Source organism: Thermobia domestica, chromosome 13 (assembly GCF_964235325.1).
Source record: "Thermobia domestica chromosome 13, izTheDome1.hap1.1, whole genome shotgun sequence".
NCBI lineage: Eukaryota > Metazoa > Arthropoda > Insecta > Zygentoma > Lepismatidae > Thermobia > Thermobia domestica.
In genome coordinates, this window is record NC_137466.1 from 71,456,710 (window position 1) to 71,475,524 (window position 18,815).

General features: G+C 35.2%; 1 protein-coding gene across 13 annotated transcripts in view; it reads left to right on the forward strand.

Moving 5' to 3' along the window:
* The window catches only part of unc79 (UNC-79 domain-containing protein), a 272,091-nt gene that overhangs the window by 89,926 nt on the left and 163,350 nt on the right, over positions 1–18,815 (forward strand). For all 13 annotated transcript variants that reach the window (XR_014127995.1, XM_081735890.1, XM_081735895.1 and 10 more), the window contains exons 19-22: positions 2,340–2,512; positions 4,645–4,793; positions 8,833–8,990; positions 14,768–14,949. Coding sequence is in view for 12 of the 13 variants with exons in the window: in XM_081735890.1 (XP_081592016.1) it covers positions 2,340–2,512; positions 4,645–4,793; positions 8,833–8,990; positions 14,768–14,949 (662 nt within the window). In the remaining variant the exon portion in view is untranslated. The remainder of the gene's footprint in view (positions 1–2,339; positions 2,513–4,644; positions 4,794–8,832; positions 8,991–14,767; positions 14,950–18,815) is intronic.

Sequence of the window (18,815 nt, forward strand, 5' to 3'; positions counted from 1 at the left end):
ACGCAGAATTTCTGGGTGGGGACGGGGTTCAGGCTGCCAAGTTCATATCACTACAGGTGTTTGTATACATATCTTAATGTGGTATTTTTTTCTTTTTTTGCATAATATCATGCTCAAGGAGAAGAGAGTAAAACCGAAACCCCTACCCTTCCGCACGCCATTGAAAGAAGACATAGCACCATCTTTAATCTAAAAGTTTAAAAAATACAATTAATCCATGCACTAATATGCATAGCACTTGAATTAAAGAGTTTAATTGAGAAAGCAAACATATTGTAAGATAGTGATCTCAATGTTGTTATTGGTGGCCCCGCGTAGCGTAGTCGTTAACGTTCCCGCCTTTGCTGCGAGCGATCCCCGGTGGGAACACTTGTTCAAACAAGTTTTTTCAGGCCAGCCATCTTGAGTGAGGTTTTTCCTGGATTTCCCTCATTCACAGCAGGCAAATGCTGGGATGCTACCTAACATAATGGTTCCAGGCCGCTTCCTTCCTCATTCCTTTCTTCAGTGTGATTGCCTGGGGACGTCGTTCTTCATACGTGATCATAGATGCCCAAATCCCGGAAATCTAATTCTAATCCTGATCAATGTTGTTAGTATGGAATTGAAGACTTTACTGTTCTTTCCGTTTCATACATTTGTTCTAAACTGTTTATATTTTCTGAACTTCACTTAATATTTTCCAAAAAGTTACCTTGCTTTATTTCCCTATTCCTTTTTTTCTAATTTCTTTCTTCACTTTCCTGTCATAACAAGTTGTTCTTTCGTGTTGTTTTCCAAAGTATGATTCTTTTGAAATTAGTTTTCTCCGTACTTTTTTGTTGGAGACGGGGGATGGGGTTGCTCAGTGGTAGAGCGTTCACCTCTGGTGCGTAGGATTCCTGGTTCGATCCCAGCTCGCGCCGTATGGACTTTGTGGTGGACAAACACGTGCTCTTGGGTTTTCTCGGGGTTCTCCCGTTTCCTCCCACTTTCTTCATTCCATCATTTCACTCATCTCTCATCATCACCGCTCCTTTAGCCTAACGGGCATAACCGTGGGACGTAAAACTTAATTTCATTTCATTTTTTGTTGGAGACACTTCGGTTCAGCAACGTATTGGGTACTAAATAGCGCTTTTGCTAGAGATAACTACTTCAAAGTTTGTTGCCGGATCATGTACATAATATTTGATGTCAAATATTAATCCTTACAGTAAACGTTACATACTATTTTTGTAAACTATTGTATCGTGCCATTTTTTTTCTCTAATTTCCCTGAGTGTATTGATCGTGTGCTTTGAAACTCTACAATAGTGTTTGTGTATAAAGGTGGAAATATCCAAATTTCAGACATACATCAATCGAAAGACCTCATTAAGTTAAACAAATTGAATTTTCATGCGTAATTTTAGAGAAAATCAATAAAAAGTAAATTTTATGGCGCTATCAGTAATGTTATTCGTTGCGTATAATAATAGTGTCAATAGCACGCCACCTTATGTGGTGAAACTGATACTGATACATACTCTGTCAAGTCTTTCATTATGACACTAGAAAGAGGACAGTACGTATTTCTTGTAAAATTGACTGCAAAGATGTTTTTTTCCGTTAATGTTCCTAACTTACGTAAAACATTGACACGGAAGTCATTTGTTTTCAGTTTGTATATGTTTAAGAAATGAAAGGAACTTAAGACAAGGTATGAAGCAGCTTATATCGTGACTATGTTCTTTTATCTAGTTAGTTTTTTTTCATTTCATTTTATTTGTGTGTAAATTCATATGTTTCCATTTATTTCTCGTGTACATTTAATAATAGTATAGAAAACGCTTGGTATATTTGTGTATTTCTTTACACAGTTCTCCGTCTCGGGAATGTTCTTATGGACTTGTTTTTGTTTTTATTTATTTATTTATTTATTAGAGGACACGGCAGCTTAGTGATAAGGCGCTCACATCTGGTGCGAGATGTCCCTGTTCGATCCCAGGCTATGTGAGTGTGGTGGACAACATGATGTGTTCTCGCGTCTCATCTCACATTTTCATTTTACCACTTCTTCCATAATAATTTCACTTTCATTAAGCATTCTTTTCCTTTAATCTAAAGGGTAAATCCGTGCAACCTCGATTTTTCTATGCAGTATCTTTTTGTCTTTCGACATTATGTCGCGTTTCTCTCATGATCATTTTTATATAAAGTTAATAGTCATTTTTCTTGTTCTGAATACTGCTCCTTTTTTGTTGTATTTTGCTAAACTAGTATGCTAGATTTACTAAATTTCTTCAGTGTTCGAATGTTAATTTTAGATATATATGTTAATTTTTCAGAATAAAGATTTCTTTGTACTCTGTTTATAGCTACTGCAACGGTTCAGGTAGCGAAGGCCACCTTAGTTGGTGAAAATGATCAACCAATTGACGTAGCTGAAGATGAAGATGATGAAAACTTCTGGCATACCAGTGTTGGCAAATTTCGTTTTGCCATAGAGGAACTTCCGCCGCAACTTCAGTTTATCCATCAATTGCTAAAGGTAAATAGTATTTTTTTTTTTAACTCTCAAGGGGTTAAATAGAAGAAATACATATTTGAATACTGCATATTTATGGTATAAATCTCTTAAAATTAAAAAAACTTGAGATAATCTAGAATGAAAACTATTGATCGTAAAATAAATAGGTAACACATTCGTTTAATTGTGTTATTTGTAGAAAGATTAACTTAAACATACTGTTTAAGTATAACTTTAGACTAAACTATGGGCAAAATGAAAAAATTTGTTAGAATATCCAACCACTAAAATGTGGAATTTCTCACCATTAAATTCGCAATACTACGATAAATATGATATATGGTTATACACGGAAATAGTTTCTTAGATTAGATGCAGTTTTTTAATCAAATTTACCACATTTTTTCTAAGAAATTTAGTATTACTGTTACAAAATACTGCAAGATGTATACCCAAAGTTGTTATACTTGATTTAGAATCTTTGACATATGGTAAGAACTGAAAAACAATAGTTGCAGATTTAATAGGGTAGCTGTTATTTATATATGTAAATGGTGTCTCGAAAGTCTCCTAACATAGGGTAACTCTGTTATTATCAGAGCTACAACAAAATATGACAGGGAAACCCGTCTCCAAATATACATTTTCAATCTAAAATGAAAGATTTTTTAAAATCGGACGAGCCGTGTGGGCTGTACACTCTTTATGAGCCCAATGTTAAATGAAAATGAAATGTTGCCAATTGCCTTTATCCACAACATAAATGAATGAAGTTACTGTCTGTTATGCCAACTTGTCGATGGCCAGCCCCCCATTTCAAACATGCCCCCATTCACCATATTCTTACAAAATTTGTACGAATTCTTACAAAATTCAGAAATAGTTGTACTTTGTTTTTCGCTGTCAGTTTTATATGAAATTCGCTTTTGTGTAGAACACAAGAAAATAATTTGACGAAATGTAATGTTATCACTATTGCCGAAGGCTTGCTCTATTTCTCACAAAATATTACACTCAAACATCCCTTACCCCGTCCCAGGTGTTTCTGTATGAAAGGTCTGTTTTCTACCAGAAACGGACTTCGCATTCCCACTTCCACATATACACACTCATATATACTTTGAGCTCTATATATGTCCGAATCTGTCTTAAAAAAAAAAAAAAAAAAAAATGTAATGTTTGAAGTTGCATTCAACATTTCCGTGAGCATCTATGATGTGACATATATAATTGAAATTATAATTCCGAGTTTAGTTAAATCTTTACCTTGAAAAAATAATACAGGAAAGAGCAGCTAATATGGATATTAAAATGTCAGTACTGGTACAACAGAGATCACATAGCTAGTGGTTTTCTTATATGTGAGCTCATTCCTAATAACTTTTTCCATGTTTCTGTTTATACACCTGTCACTTGCACATGTAACCATTTTGAACACTAAAACAAAGATGTTCCACTTGTTCACACACGGAGAACCTAATATATTGAGGGAACATTAATCGCAGAAAAAAAGGGGTCTAATTAGATTTACCAATGCTTTGTTGTTTTCAGCTTTACAAAGTTACTCTGATAAAGATAGCTATGGGCATATCCTCTATATTTTAACATCCTTGGAATAATACATTGGTTCTCCGAGAAGTTCCGCACACCAGGTCAAAGGATTGCCATCTGAAATTCTTTGTAAAAATATTGGGCGTTATGATTGACAGCGGTTTTATTCAATATGGTGGTTATCAAAGCATGTTAAGAGCTTACTGAGATTATACTTATGGAAAAAGAACTTGTGTTACTATTCAAGGACTTTTTTTTTTTTTTCATTTTTTTTTCTGTTAGGACTGGTATATTTCAACAATGCGGAACTTCTGATAAATCTCTTAATTATAATGGCTAATAAATGAAAATAAAACATCTCTGAATAGATTGGAGTGCGCCAGATTTAAACACCGTATCTTCAAAACCATTAAGAATTGGACATCGTATGTAGCAACGTTTATTCAGGACATTCGATAGAACCATTTACTAAAATATTTGACTATTTCTCGCGGAAGGATCTGTACTTCAAAAGCTTCTAGAGTGACACAGCAATATAACTTGCCAAAAGTATAACTTCTTCCTCTCATATAGGTATGATTAAAGCAAGACTTTTCTTTCAGGAATTACCGAATGTTGAACAGCCAGATATTTTATACCATATGCTAGAATGTTTATACATCCTAATTTTACATGGTGATGCGTTAACTAAAGCTTCGAAGGATCACCGAGGATTTGTCATTTGGTGTCAAGAAAATCTCCTGGTTAAAAAGTAAGTTTATAATTCCTGTAATTAGAGTACGCCATTGATTTATGTTGTTAAATTAAGAAAAGTGCTTACATTGTTGCATCGTTGCCTTATTTTGTGCTAAGATGATCTGTGGACACTACCACCTTGCAGGGCCGCCCATAATGGGGACAACCTCGGCAAAAATCGAGAGAGGTCAGGCATCATCAAAAATTGAGCCTTTAGAAGATCCGTGAAAAAATTATCTTTGTCAGCTATACTTTTCCACAGAAACAAATGTTTCAAATTTTAAATAATATAAAATAAATGTAAGGAATTGATTTTTAACCGTATAACTATAGTTATTTAACTATTTTCATTAAAAAAAAAAACTGTTGAGAGGGAGGGGTTCCTTGAATATTTGGGAGCATTTACAGAAAATTCATCTTGGGAACCCATAGAACCTATGGGCATCTCTGCACCTTCATTGTGCAAATACTTTTCACATCCCTAATTCATATGTTAATATTTCATTTCAGTTACAAATTATGGTCACTTTCCTCCTGAATGTACAAAATTGTTCTATATTCGAATTGGGTATACTACTTACTTTTTTCCACTTCTAAATGATATACTTGTGATAAGAATGTAAATTTAAAAATTCTTCTATTAAGTATTATACAGGGCGTACATAAAGCCCTGCAGGAAACTAAAATCAATAACGTTGTAACTGTTACGTTTAAGAATACAAAATTTTTAGGTAAGGAGGAGGAAAGTAAAGTTTTGTTCTGTGCACACTCAATGTTGCTTGCTGTGATAATCACGTGACTCAAGATGATATCAATGTAGGGAAAGACGCGGAATGTATTGTAGTTTGGGAGTTAGAATATTGTGTTTCTGTGCAGAGGAAGTTCCAAACAACATATGGGAAACATCTCCTAGCAGAGACAAGTATCAAGAGATGGTATGCAAGGTTCAAGGCTCCGGGACGTGTGTTCTATTTGCCACGTAGTTGAAGGCCAGAAACGAGTGACGGATGTGATTCAGACAGTACAGCAAAGCGTGGAACGGTATCCAATGGAATCACTTAAATTAAGATCCTCGAAACTAGGAATGCCGAGGACAGTGTTACTCAAGAAGATTAAGATGCTGCCCTACAAGTTCAAATTTGTACAGAATCTAATAGGCGAAGACTGTGATATGAGAATTGAATTTTGTGAATCAATGCTTGCCCATTTAGAAGGTTATGGTGATTTTCTGTCTCGGATTAATTTCTTAAGTGAGGATACGTTTCATATTTCGAGGAAAGTGACCAAGCATAACTGCTGAATTTGAAGGATTGAAAATCCACATAAATTGGAGGTACATACACGGGACAGTCTCAAAGTCAATATGTGGTGCACGATTTCAGTGGAATACATCATTAGTTCATATTTCTTCGAGGAAGATACAACAAATGTCGACAGCTATATAAACATGATTCTCTGCTAGAACTTGATAGGTAAGGTATCATCAATGAGGTCCACATGCAATAAGATGAGGGATCGACACATTTTATCCATGAAGTTCGACAGTGTCTTAACGAACAATTCCAAGAGAGAGAGATTGACCAAAGGGAACCCACACCTTGGCCTGCAAGCTCACTAGTCGACCCCTTGACATGTAAAGATCAAGATATATATATATATATGCACGGAAACCTGCTAATCTGGACACCTAAAGCTCAAGATGAGTGAAGTAATTCTGAGTATCCCGAACGAGTATCGTCAGACCCAATTCTCAGTTTCAGAAAAAGACTAAACTGTCATAGTGTTTAGACGTAGTGCACAATTGAAGGTTTGACGATGAACCTTAAGCAGAAAAACTATTGCAAGTGTATACAAAATTTTGGGTTAATAATCACTTGTACCCCTGATATATCACATTGTACCCCTAACTTCCATTCGTGTTTGTCATTATCCTCGCAATATTTCGATCTTCCGTGGAATTATTCTCAAGCGCACACGTGATGCAAGCCGGGATCAATTTTTTACGTTATTATATCATTTGAAAACCTGTAAATAGAAAAATTAGCATAAAGTGTTCCGCAGTACACTTCTGTGAATTCTATTCACGACTCGTAAGTTTTTGTACAAACAATTGTTGCCTTAACTTCTGTAGCTGCTTCTTGTCCAACGCTGTTGTTACTTAAACCTGTTTACAGGATTGCAAAATAATGGAACAAATGTCACTTACTCTTTGACACACTACTCAGAGCACTAAAAATGTTAAGTAAGTAATTTTTATGTTTGAAAACAACTTTGTACAGTATTCACATTTGATTATTTACTCCTTTGTTCTTATAATTAAGGAATCTCCCTGTTGAATTTTAACATTGACACTATTGGTTTTTGTTTTCATTTTGAATTTCAGTTGCCTGTTTTGCTTTTATTTTAGTATAATGGCTCCTTCGGTTTGATGCTGAAACAACCGTAATTGTAAATAATTAATAAAACAAATATCAACACTAATGTAGAAGCATTGATCTCATAACCAATACGGAAGCTATAGTTTGGAAAGAGGTTTTCGGGAAGAGAATGGAAAAGGAATTATAATTAGTAAGACTAGTAAACCAAAATACAAAACTAAAACAAAAACCAACAGTGTCAATGTTGAAATTCAACAGGGAAATTGCTAAATTACAGAAACAAAGGAGTAAGTAATCAAGTGTGAATATTGTACAGAAGTAGTTTCAAACGTAAAAGTTACTCAATTGACATTTTCAGCGTTCTGAATGCTGTGTCAAAGGGTAAGTGACATTTCATTATTTTGGAACCCCATAAACAGGTTTATCCAACAACAACAATAGACTCTAAGAAGCTACTGAAGTTAAGGCAACAGTTCGTTGGCACAAGAACTCAGGAGCGGTTAATAGAATTCACAGAAGTGTACTGCGGAGCACTTGGTACCATTTTTTCATTCACAGGTTTTCAAGTGATATAATAATGCAATTAAAAAATAGATTCCGTCTAGCATCACATCTATGCTTTAGTATGATTCCAGGAAGGATGAAAATATTGTGAAGATGATGATTTAAACATGAATAGAAGTTGGGAGTACAAGGTAGGATTTTGAATTTTAAGTTGTGTATCCAAGAGCACAGTTTAGTTACTATTTCGTTATTTTTGTTACTGGGACCTTCAAGGCGAACATGTCTTCTTGTCGTTCTCCCTTTTCCTGTCATTCATTATTCCAACAATTATTTCTTCTATACTTAGGCACATTTCTATATGTGACTAAAGGAGTCTATTTATCAAACGTCTATTTTATTCTATATGTTTTGTATATATTAGCCTGTATATTTTAGTTCGTATATGTGGCTAAAGGCCAACACACGTGTGTTTTCTGTGAATGTGTCCTAGGTACGATCCTAGGTGGAGGAACTAAGTCTCAGATAATAACCTGAATATACTTGGGATGGTACTTTAAGCAGTAGATACTGTCTCATATAGGGGCGTTAAACTGAAAAGGGACGTTAAGATTTAATTAATCATTTATTGAAAATCATCATTAACCTATGTAATTAGTCTAATGTAGACATACACTGAACGTTGTGTATGCTTAACGTTATATACTGTTTAAAAGTAGTACTTCCTGTAAAGTAGAAGCTGGCTTTGAGGAACAATGAAATTTGTTATCTATATTTCATGTTAGTAGTAGTAGAAGAAGGCAATCAAAACACCGTAATATGTACTGCAAAATTGATTTAGAAACAAGGTTGTAATTGTTTGTTCAAGTTTAGCACCCCTTTTCAGTGTCGAGGCCATATGAGACGTGGACCTACAGTTTAAGATGGAATCCGAACCACCATAATGTGTTCAATGCTTTCTCATTAAGAATTAACTCGGGACCACATATATTCTGGCCAGTAATCACAGTAAGGGTGGGTTTATAAGATCATAAGTATTCAAAGTTAATTTATAGGAAAATTGGAAACTGTTTGCTGGTATATTTTAGTTACTAAAATATGAGCTAAGATATTTTCAGTATCATTCATTCATTCAGTATTTTATGTTATGTTATTTATTTATTTATGTTATTACAGCTTATGGAATTTATTGGCTGCTGACAGATCCCATATATGTGAAGCATGTGTTCCCATTTTATTGCATTGTATCACACTTCCTTGTGGTTCGGATGTTTTCTGGAAGCTCATTGAAGATGAGTTCCATAATCCAGATTGGAAAGTGCGTTTTGTGGCAGGTAAAAGTGTCGTCCAGATTTTCTTTTCTGTTATCGTTGTTATGGACATTTAAGTATCTGAAGAGCGTTTCCAACATATATGTAAATATTGAATTTTCGTTGTACATTTGCGTATGAGTGGCAATAATAAGCAGGGTAAACTTTCAGTTGTAAATGTCAATACAAATATGTCTTTATATGTAAATGTCAAATATTTCGTAACCTTGGTTCCCAGATTTATCCATTCAATAAGACATTTTTAAAAAAATAAAATCTAAACTGCAAAATTGCTAGATTGTCAATAAGTATTACCTTTTTCATGTAATTATCTTTTCCTACACCATTTTCTCTTCTATTTTTAATTGTAAAAGTACTTAACTCATTTCATTAAAGCCTACGTAATATTTATTTATAATCGATAGTATCAGTCATTTACATGCATGTGCACAGTGTGACAATTAGGAAATGAGACTGCGCCCGTAAAAAATGAATTACAAGCGGAATCAGTGTACCTCGGTTTAGTCAAAGTAAGAACTTCCTTTATCCACACACACAGCTTTGTACGACTCAGTAATTCATGGAATGACTTCTGCAAGTTCTGGACTGTAATGCTGTTCAAGTTCCTCGTTACTGCTTTCTGGTTCGTCAAGAAAGCAACCCTTCGGTGATGCTTTTAATTTGTAATCACAGGGAATAGTGCTGGCGAATATGCGGAGTGTAGTAACACACACACACACACACATACTTTTTGGGCCGAAAACTCAGGAACAGTCACTGCAGTTTCTACTCCTCCGTTCAAAAAACGAAACACGGGACACGAAACTTTCCGATCCTTTAAATCGAGCAGTCTCTTTATTCATCCCTCACGAAGTTTGATATTACCACGAGACTTCCACTTCGGTCACTCAAAATTATCAATTCTACTTGTACTTCGGTCAGTTCCATACCAGTCAATTCCAAACTTTGTCAATCACTTCAGTTGTTCTGACAGACCTCTTTGAACCTGAGCGCTCATCTTTGTAGATTCCCTTCCAGCACTGAACCTCTTATGCCTTTCTAAAACACGGCAACGAAAAAGTCAATTGTGCCCATAAAGCATTTTCACCATTGTAAATGTTTTTCGTAAGCGTGCACAGAACTTTATATTCATTCTGTTTCATTGTTGAAATCGTGACGTGGTACCACAACACCAGTTTATACTTAACTTCATCATGCCGATTGGCCAAGCTGGAAGTATCTGTAATTGTTCCCTGGATCACTTGCAAACTTTTCATTATGAGAACTTCAGTGCAGCAAAAAGTCAAGTTTCCCTTCCTAATTGCCGCATTCTGTAATACTAAACAGAAGTCTTTAAGGTTCTTCACATCTTAAAAAGGTGCTTAGGTGAGTTAATTTTTCGTCTTACTTTAAATAAAGATTCTCAGCGTACATTATAACGCAATTGTTATGTACTCTTTGAACAACCTTCGTATACGCAACAGGATTTCTTAGAACCAGCGCGAAGCAGGACAAAATTATTGGAATTATAATGCTGCGAAGTTTCTCGCTCACAAGTTTTTCTATGTGTGTGTGTTTGTGGTTGCTCGCCCACTTTTCTCTTCGTATGGCCTAATATAGAAGAAGAATTCGGCTTAGCTTATTTTTTTCTCCTTCCTACACAAGCTGAATTGCGAGACTAAAAGGCAACACCGGACTATATGCTATAATTTGCATATTTCGTAACAAATATTGATTATCTATATTATCGTGTGTTTAAATGTGACCAATACACTCTAAATAATGCAATTTCTAATTAATCAGTTCCTATTAGTGAAGCATTTCTCTAAAAAAAATAATGTTTTGTGGGAACTACCTTTCGTTCTAATAGTGTATTCATCCGCCTTAATTGTGAAAGAGAAGTGTGACGCTTCGAAAAAGCGCGAACAGTGGGAAATGGAAGCTGATGAGAGAACGATAACCGTAATAAGTGTCTTTGACAAACTCCATTCTAATTCATTTGCACAATGCAAACATTATAAAAGTAGTGTTTTTGATATCGTTAAAAGCAGTGTTCTGTTTAATTATTAAAATTTATATAAAAGAAGAGGATGTAAACCAAGTTTGATAGTTGAGTAGATCTAAAGAAAAAAGAAGAAAGAAATCTGAAGTTCTCATCATGAAAGAATAAGTGGATTGTGTTTACATTTTAATCATCAACTCTTCGTACCGAAATCATGTGCGTAACGCGGACTGTGCGACCGGTAATCATAATCACGCGCGAATGTCAATCGTAATAGTTGGGCCAAGAATTAAATAATAATACCCACATAGTGCAAATTCGTAGTGTAAAATTATATTTGCGCTTACAAGTTAATAAATATAATAAATCAATAATTTTTATATCAGTTATTTTTTCTTTAGTCCCTTTATAGTTAAGATTTACGATAAAAATCAATTGAGTTAGATCCACCAAATAGTGTAAATAGTGTTGTCGGTTTATTTGATACGAGATTTATCGTGTGTTTATTCTTAAAATAAGTTTGTGATGTTTTATTAATTGGAAACATCCCAGGTAAGATTTGAATACAATTATGTAAACTTTACATTGATTTGTATGTCTAGAAGTTGAGGTAGTATAGTACAACATTGCGCTTGCTTCCTAGACAACCATCGAGTGATCAAGTAAATATGTTTTAATTCTTTGGATTTCTTCCTGAGGCTATGAGAGACATAATCCTTATCCGGACCAAGGCTATTTGAGGCGATTAACAATGAAATTTAATGTTCATCCGTAATTATACCAAGTGGCCTCGTCAGTGACGGTGGGTACACGGGGATAAGCCCTTATCTTCTTCATGTCTCAATGTTCCCGCTCCGGGACACATTGGTTCGAATCCCAGTTTTTTCGTTTATCTTGACACAGATCCCTGATACCGTTATATCTTTGGCTTCCCCAACAGGAACATACAAGGATCGAACCCTGATATTGTCATAACATGAGAAACAAAATACATGAAATATAATCAAATAAATGCTTTATCTTTATTTTCAGCACTTCTGGCGTAGTTCGCAGGATTTAGTAGTTACCTAAGTCTGACAATAGTCCAATATAATTCTTTAGGGTTTTCCTTAGCTACACTACCAAGAAAAGTACATCCCTACTTCTTTTATGCTAAAGTTTTGAAACTAATTAAATTAATTTGGACATTTATGCTATATTGTTCGAGTGATTGACGAAAAAACAAACTAAAGCATGCATTGAGGTACTGCCAGTAAATTTAGTGTATTGTCAGTTAATTTGATATGTATTTAAAAATAACACAACTTTTTATAGAAATGACTTTGGATATGTAACTCAGTATTAATATGTGACTTATTTTCTTTGCGTGTATGATAAGATTGTGTGTGTGTAATTTATTTACATGTTTCTGCTTAGGAATTTAATTACAAAAATGTGAAAGTCAAATGAAGTATTGATTTTACCATCCATTCATAATCCTAATGGAAATATGTACATAGTAGTTTCGTCCTTATGCTAGTATAACAACTTCATCTGATTTTACTGTATGTACTAACAGTTGATTCCTTGAAGGTCTGCAAAGGTTCTGGGACAGAAGAAAATAGCAAATTGTAATTACAAGTTGCACATAAAGCATGATGCTTTCGATGGCTACGTTTTTCACGTAATCTTTACATGTCGTTTACATCTATTACCATACGACTGTACATGTTAATACTCTAATTCTAGTTCTAGAGCCTGTCTAACTCAGGTGTGCCCTCGGAAAATATGCCAACTATAATTCGGCCCCGCCCCCGTTATCCTCTGACAGAAGAAACCCTCCCTTTGCTTAGTCGCTTTGTCTTGACGAGTGAAGATCGTAGGCTACTTAGAATGGCTAACAAGACAGCGCACTGCGAAGTTCCTGAAATAAATCATTGTGGCAACGCTTCTGCATCCAACAATTGAAAGATCTCGGCCACAGCAACTTGTCCCTCCTCTTTCGACTGAAGTACAGGAAAACACACATCGACAGTAGCGCCAGAATTGGCACAGTTGAAATAGAAAGGCTGTAGGAATGAGGATTTCAACTTTTTTGATCATCTTATCATTCATTGTATTCACGGTCTACCACATCTTTCTTTATTCCGTAATGTTCTTGCAACTACATTTCAAGTATCTGGATCACTCAGCAACAACACTATAAGGAGGACATTCTTCATCATATATCACGAAAACTTCCTCATTCATTTGTTTGGGATCTTGCCTTACAGGAGAAAGAATCGAGTCACTGCTCTGTATCCCACCTCGTGCATTCTTATACCTTCTTATATCTTTATTCATTGCAAAACTGAAAAGGAAAGAGTAATAGTTGCATCTAACATATATGAAGTTATATCTAATAAACTAACTTAAATTTGTGATTCTACGTGCATGATTTCTCCAAGAATATGGAAACTTTTTTGAACCCTCCTCGTAGATACTTTTGACTAATACCTATGATTTCAACCCAATTAACTATATTTAAGGAAACAACCTCCCATTGGTAAGTACGAGGTAGTTTGGAAAATTCCATTTGAGATTCTCGAAGATCCGCCCAAACCAACATTGAAGATGGCACTCGACCAAGATGATCAGTCGAAACCTAACCCAGAAAACATTGACAAAGCAATGTAAATGACTTAAATCATCACCTATCGACCATCAGATAGATTGCTGAGACAGTGGACTAGTGAACTGCAAGCATTGAGAGAATTATCACCCAGCATCTGGGAATGAGAAAAAATTCAGTGAGATTGGTACCGAAACTTTTAACCTCAGACCAAAAGTTGACCAAGTGCATAGTCAAGGATAATATTCAGGTTTTCCAATCAGATCCAAATATCTTTCTGACTCGACTCATGACAGTATATGAGATGTGGTACACCATTACCAACGAAGGCAAAAGAAATTTCTGAGCAGGGAAAACAACCCTCACCCCCACCCGCCAACACAGAAGGTAATATTTTCGTTTTTGGAAGTTCGAAGGGGGTGGTGATCGTGAATTATCTTCCAAAAGGGCAAACAGTAACTGGGAATTATGCAGGCCTCCTACTAAAGTTGTGTGATCGTATTTTGCAGAAGTGTCGTGGGAAACTAACAAAAGGCGTCGTTCTCCATCAGGGCAATGCCACCCAGCCATGGCTCAGTGTCTGGCAGCAATTCAGAATTGCGGCTTTGAACATCTAACTTATTCATTCGATTTAGCACTTTCTTCTGTTCACAGACCTCAAAAAGAAGTTTAGAAGGTGTTTATTTTGGCACCGATGATGAAGTGGCACATATCCTAAATTACATTCTGGACGGCTTCGGCAAAACTATTTTTACAAGCAGCATAAACACACTCGAAAGTCGATGGGCAAATAGCTTTGAATTGTCGAGTTGAAAAGTAACACTATACTTGAACTCTAAGCTCCTCCTATCGCCGAGTTGAAAAGTAACACTATACTTGAACTCTAAGCTCCTCCTATCGCAGTTAAACTCACAATTTTTGTAACAGCCTTTGACCAGATTTTGTTTTCTATTCATGTTTTCACAAGTATAGAAAAGACAAGTATAACCTCAAATTTTATCGCTGTAGTCGATATCAATGTATTTTCAGGCATAGAATGCCGAGGTACTAAATATGAAGTTATAAACACTTCTTTTGCATTCATTGTACAGTGTGTAGTCCAATCTAAAGTTCTTTTTCCGTCTTTCATATTTTGTTCCTGGATTTACTTGATTTTTCATAAATTGAAAAGTTGAAATTTGTTGTCTACATATTTTGGTCAACTTGCAGCGGAAAGAGTGACAGTCATGGCACGTTTCATGGACTCTACTCCTTTGAAGAGCAACCAGTCTCTCCAATCTGCTTTGGCCAATGCATTTTGCTACATAATCTCCAGCATGGATGACATCAATGTGCAAGTCGCTCAGAGAGCAACGCTATACTTAGGTACTATTCATGATCAGGCTATGAAGGTTAGTGTTGTTTATTTATTGTTCAGTTCCTTATATTATTAATTGTTTTATCTAATAAATATCCCGTGCTCTCTAAAAGTAGGCCAGAAGAAAGCGAGTGAAATTGTTTTGGTTAAATGTTATCGAAGTTGAAGAAACTTGAAATATATCGTGTCATTTTAACAATGTGTTATGTATGATTCATTTTCAAATTCAGGTTCTTTTCTCTTTCGAGAATACGTCTAAGTAAAATGAGATAAATATAATCCTTTTTTTGTTTAATATTATTGTATTCATTTAGGTACTTCTTAAAGGCATACAATTTTATGAATGAAAAATTATAATACCAACCCTCCCTTCCGATACACCTCTTTGTGTCCTCTAATGCAGGGATCGGCACACATACAGCAAAGTTTTCTCTATGCGAGCGACGCTGGACTTCTCTGTCCGCTTGTGTGCAATAACTGGTAGTAAGCTCAAAGTTGCCAGCCAACTGACAATAAAGTTATCAATAGTGTACGTGCAGTAAACTGCAATAAAGTGTACGTGCAGTCGCTCAGAGTTTCAGTGCAGGTGGCCGAGTATAAAGATGAACAGATGGACAAGTACAGCGTTTGCTCCTTTCTCACCCTATCTGTCTAATCTTTGTTTAAGACAAACAAACAACCAAATAGTACGTATTCCAATGTATTAACATATACGTACAATGGTTTATTAAGGAGAATCCAGCAAAAAGAGACATTTGGAAACCCGACCAGTTAGTCCCTGGGAAGATAAATATTTTACAGCACTATGTTGTGATGTTGCATCATGTCTGTTATGTAATGAATCCATTATACCAAAAAAATATAATGTAGAAAGACATTGTAAATATGAACACGCGAGTGTATGATGCACTGGATGATGATGAATGTTCGAAGATTTTGAAAGACCTCAAGACAAATAAAGTATGTTACATTGATAATTCTAAATTTTTTACCAAATAGTTAAAAGTCGGATCAGTGAATACTGCTAAATTTAATCATATTAATATATTTATTAATACTGCTATAATTTGATGTTAATAATGAAACAAAGTTCTGGCACAATGTTCCTCAGAAGTAACATATAAGCACTGACCAGGGGCTAGTTTTTCGTGTTTAAGCTTGTCGCTATACTAGGGCGCCCACTTCAATATAAAACTTTTTTATTTCATATGATACGATACGATACGATACAAAAAGCATGAAATAGGTTCACTACATATATATATATATATAAACACATTTCGGTAAATTATCTAGTTTTAGGACCCCAGGAATAATATACTTCTTTAAGTTGTATCAAACATTGCCTCCTCAATGTAATTTGTGAAGCATGGAATGGCCCCATCATACCATTTCCAAAAGAACTCACCGATAATATATGATGCTATACTGCCCCATCATCTGAACAAAATAAATTTCCTAAGGTAAAGCATAAATGTAATCTGAGCCCAGTAACTTGGATCCGTGCAAGTAAGAAAAATGCTTATTAAAATTTTAAATTTTGTAGACCCCAAATGACGTATTTTTCCAGGAGACTAACTTCATATTATTCTAGGAGGACCCAAATATTAATCCCCCCCTCCCCCCCTTCACGAAAAGTTCCAAGTTATGGCGCTGTGTATGAGGCGTTTTGGGTAGTAAGAACGAATTCAATATCCGTTCATTTTCTTTACTTTCGAGCAACGATAGAAGATAAAATTTCTAACTTTAAAGTTCTTTTTTTCTTTTTAATTTCCCAGGAAGATTTTCGAATTTTCTTACCTCCAAAACTAAGGGTAGTTTGCTGAAGGATGAAAATAAAAAATGCTAAGTTCTTAGAAAGACTAACGATTTCATACATCAGTATTTAGTTGACAACTGTATTATAGCATAAATAATTTCGCTTGGAAAAATACAGAAGGGATAGTTATAGGTGTTAATTCCTTCTGGACAATTTTTTCAAACATGAGTCACTCGGGTTTGTTCATATCCTAAATAAATGTTTTCTTAGTAGCCTGAGAATATGGTGTTACTCGTTTGTTCTGAAAAACTACGCAAGGGGTAGTTTACTCCTCTACAATTTATCATAAAGGACTCAGACGATTTTGTTCACATTTCGTAAATAAATGTTCCATTAATAACCCTGCAATACGAAATAAGTTATTTCTCATGAAATAGTCTACAGTTTACTCTTAGAATGAGGTTTTTTCACAGTTCATTCATCCATCCGTGATTCTTATAATCAAACAAAACATAAAGAGTAATGTTACAAAAAAGTCGCGGTTATCTTTATTTATTTAGTAATTTTTTTTTTTATTTTTTCTCCGCAATGCACTGTCAAGTTTATTATATGATAATCAAACACAACTCAAACCTAGAGATACAAACAAGCTGATGGTAACGACGGGGGGACAGAGGGTAAGAAGGAAAAAACGAAATGTAATTTCTCGAGGTGAACATCGGCATAACTATTACACAAAATATGATAGTAAAACAATATGGTTTTGTGAATAATTTATAGACATTTTTTCTGATTTTATGCAGTAATGTTCTTCCCCATTAAAAGTTATGGCCAATCTACTAACATCTTCTCGTGGCTATTATTTTAAAATCAATTCTAACTCTTACTCTTACCACTAAAGAACAGTTTAAGTAGTACTATCATACTAGGATTGGTAAGTCTCAATTGAAAACAGAAATGTTAGAGGGCGTAGCTATGTCATTTACCCGGAGTGTGCACTGGGTAAAAACTGAGTGCCCGAACACAGGAAACGAGATTTAACAATCCCTGTCTCATTTCATGCTTGTATGGGCCAAAGAAGTACATATCCGATAATTTTTAGTGAAACATCAGTTAAGTATCGCAAAACTCGATTGGAGATAAGAGCTGAAGAACGTAGGACTATGGTGTACCGCCTCCACTGTTTATCGTAAGGGTCTTGTAAGAGGTACGTTACAGTCTAACGGAGCAAAAACTAAAAATACGTACGGATTGTTTAATTTTCAGTGGACTACAAGTAGGTACCTCAGAACTCGATCAAAAGGTTGATATCAGTTGGTATCATCTGCAAAATTAATTCTAATATGTACTTAAATTAAGTGGGCGAAGCGGCTTATACATCGTAGGATAAAATAGGGGCAGGGTATTTGCAGTAGTTGCCTCACCCAATTTGAGAATTTAATGGTGCAAATCTCATTCTGATAAAACAGCCAGCCACTCGAAATGATAAATCTTGGGACAATGTTAATCGCATCGGACTACATCAGTTTGAGAATACTCCCACTGTGTCATGTAGTGATAAAAATTTAATATACAGGATTTTTATTTTCCGCGATATAGGGTGTTCATTTTTTTTCATTCACTTTTTAAATTAAAAATGGTTGGAGGTCTGGGGGGACTTCCCACACCGTTAAATATAGAGTGCATCTATTAGCATGAAATGGAACAAGGGGCTCATAGATTGCATAAGAGAAAGGGTTGAAGGAATGTTGGATATTCGTTTTACGAGTCCATAAGATAAGCAATTCGGGTAGAGTAGAAGTACTTTTCAAGAGATCCAATTATCTCAGTTTCAGAGTATATTTAGTAGGTGTGATACGCGTGGTGTATGGGATTTCTCCTTTCCGAGGCACAAGCAGGCCCTTATTTAGATAAGTGCTATTCAATGCTCTAGTACAGGACGGCAGAATTTAGGGGCCAGCAAAATTTTGGATTTAAAAAAAAAATTTTTTTTTAAGATTCACAATAGAGTAATATCTAAAACTCGCTCGTGTGGTAATGTGTTTAATTCTCTCTAATTACAGTAGTTACTAATTTGCTAGCTTATCTGATTATTTTTAAAGTCATCGTCTCCCACTCCACCCAAAGAGGTTAGGATGAAC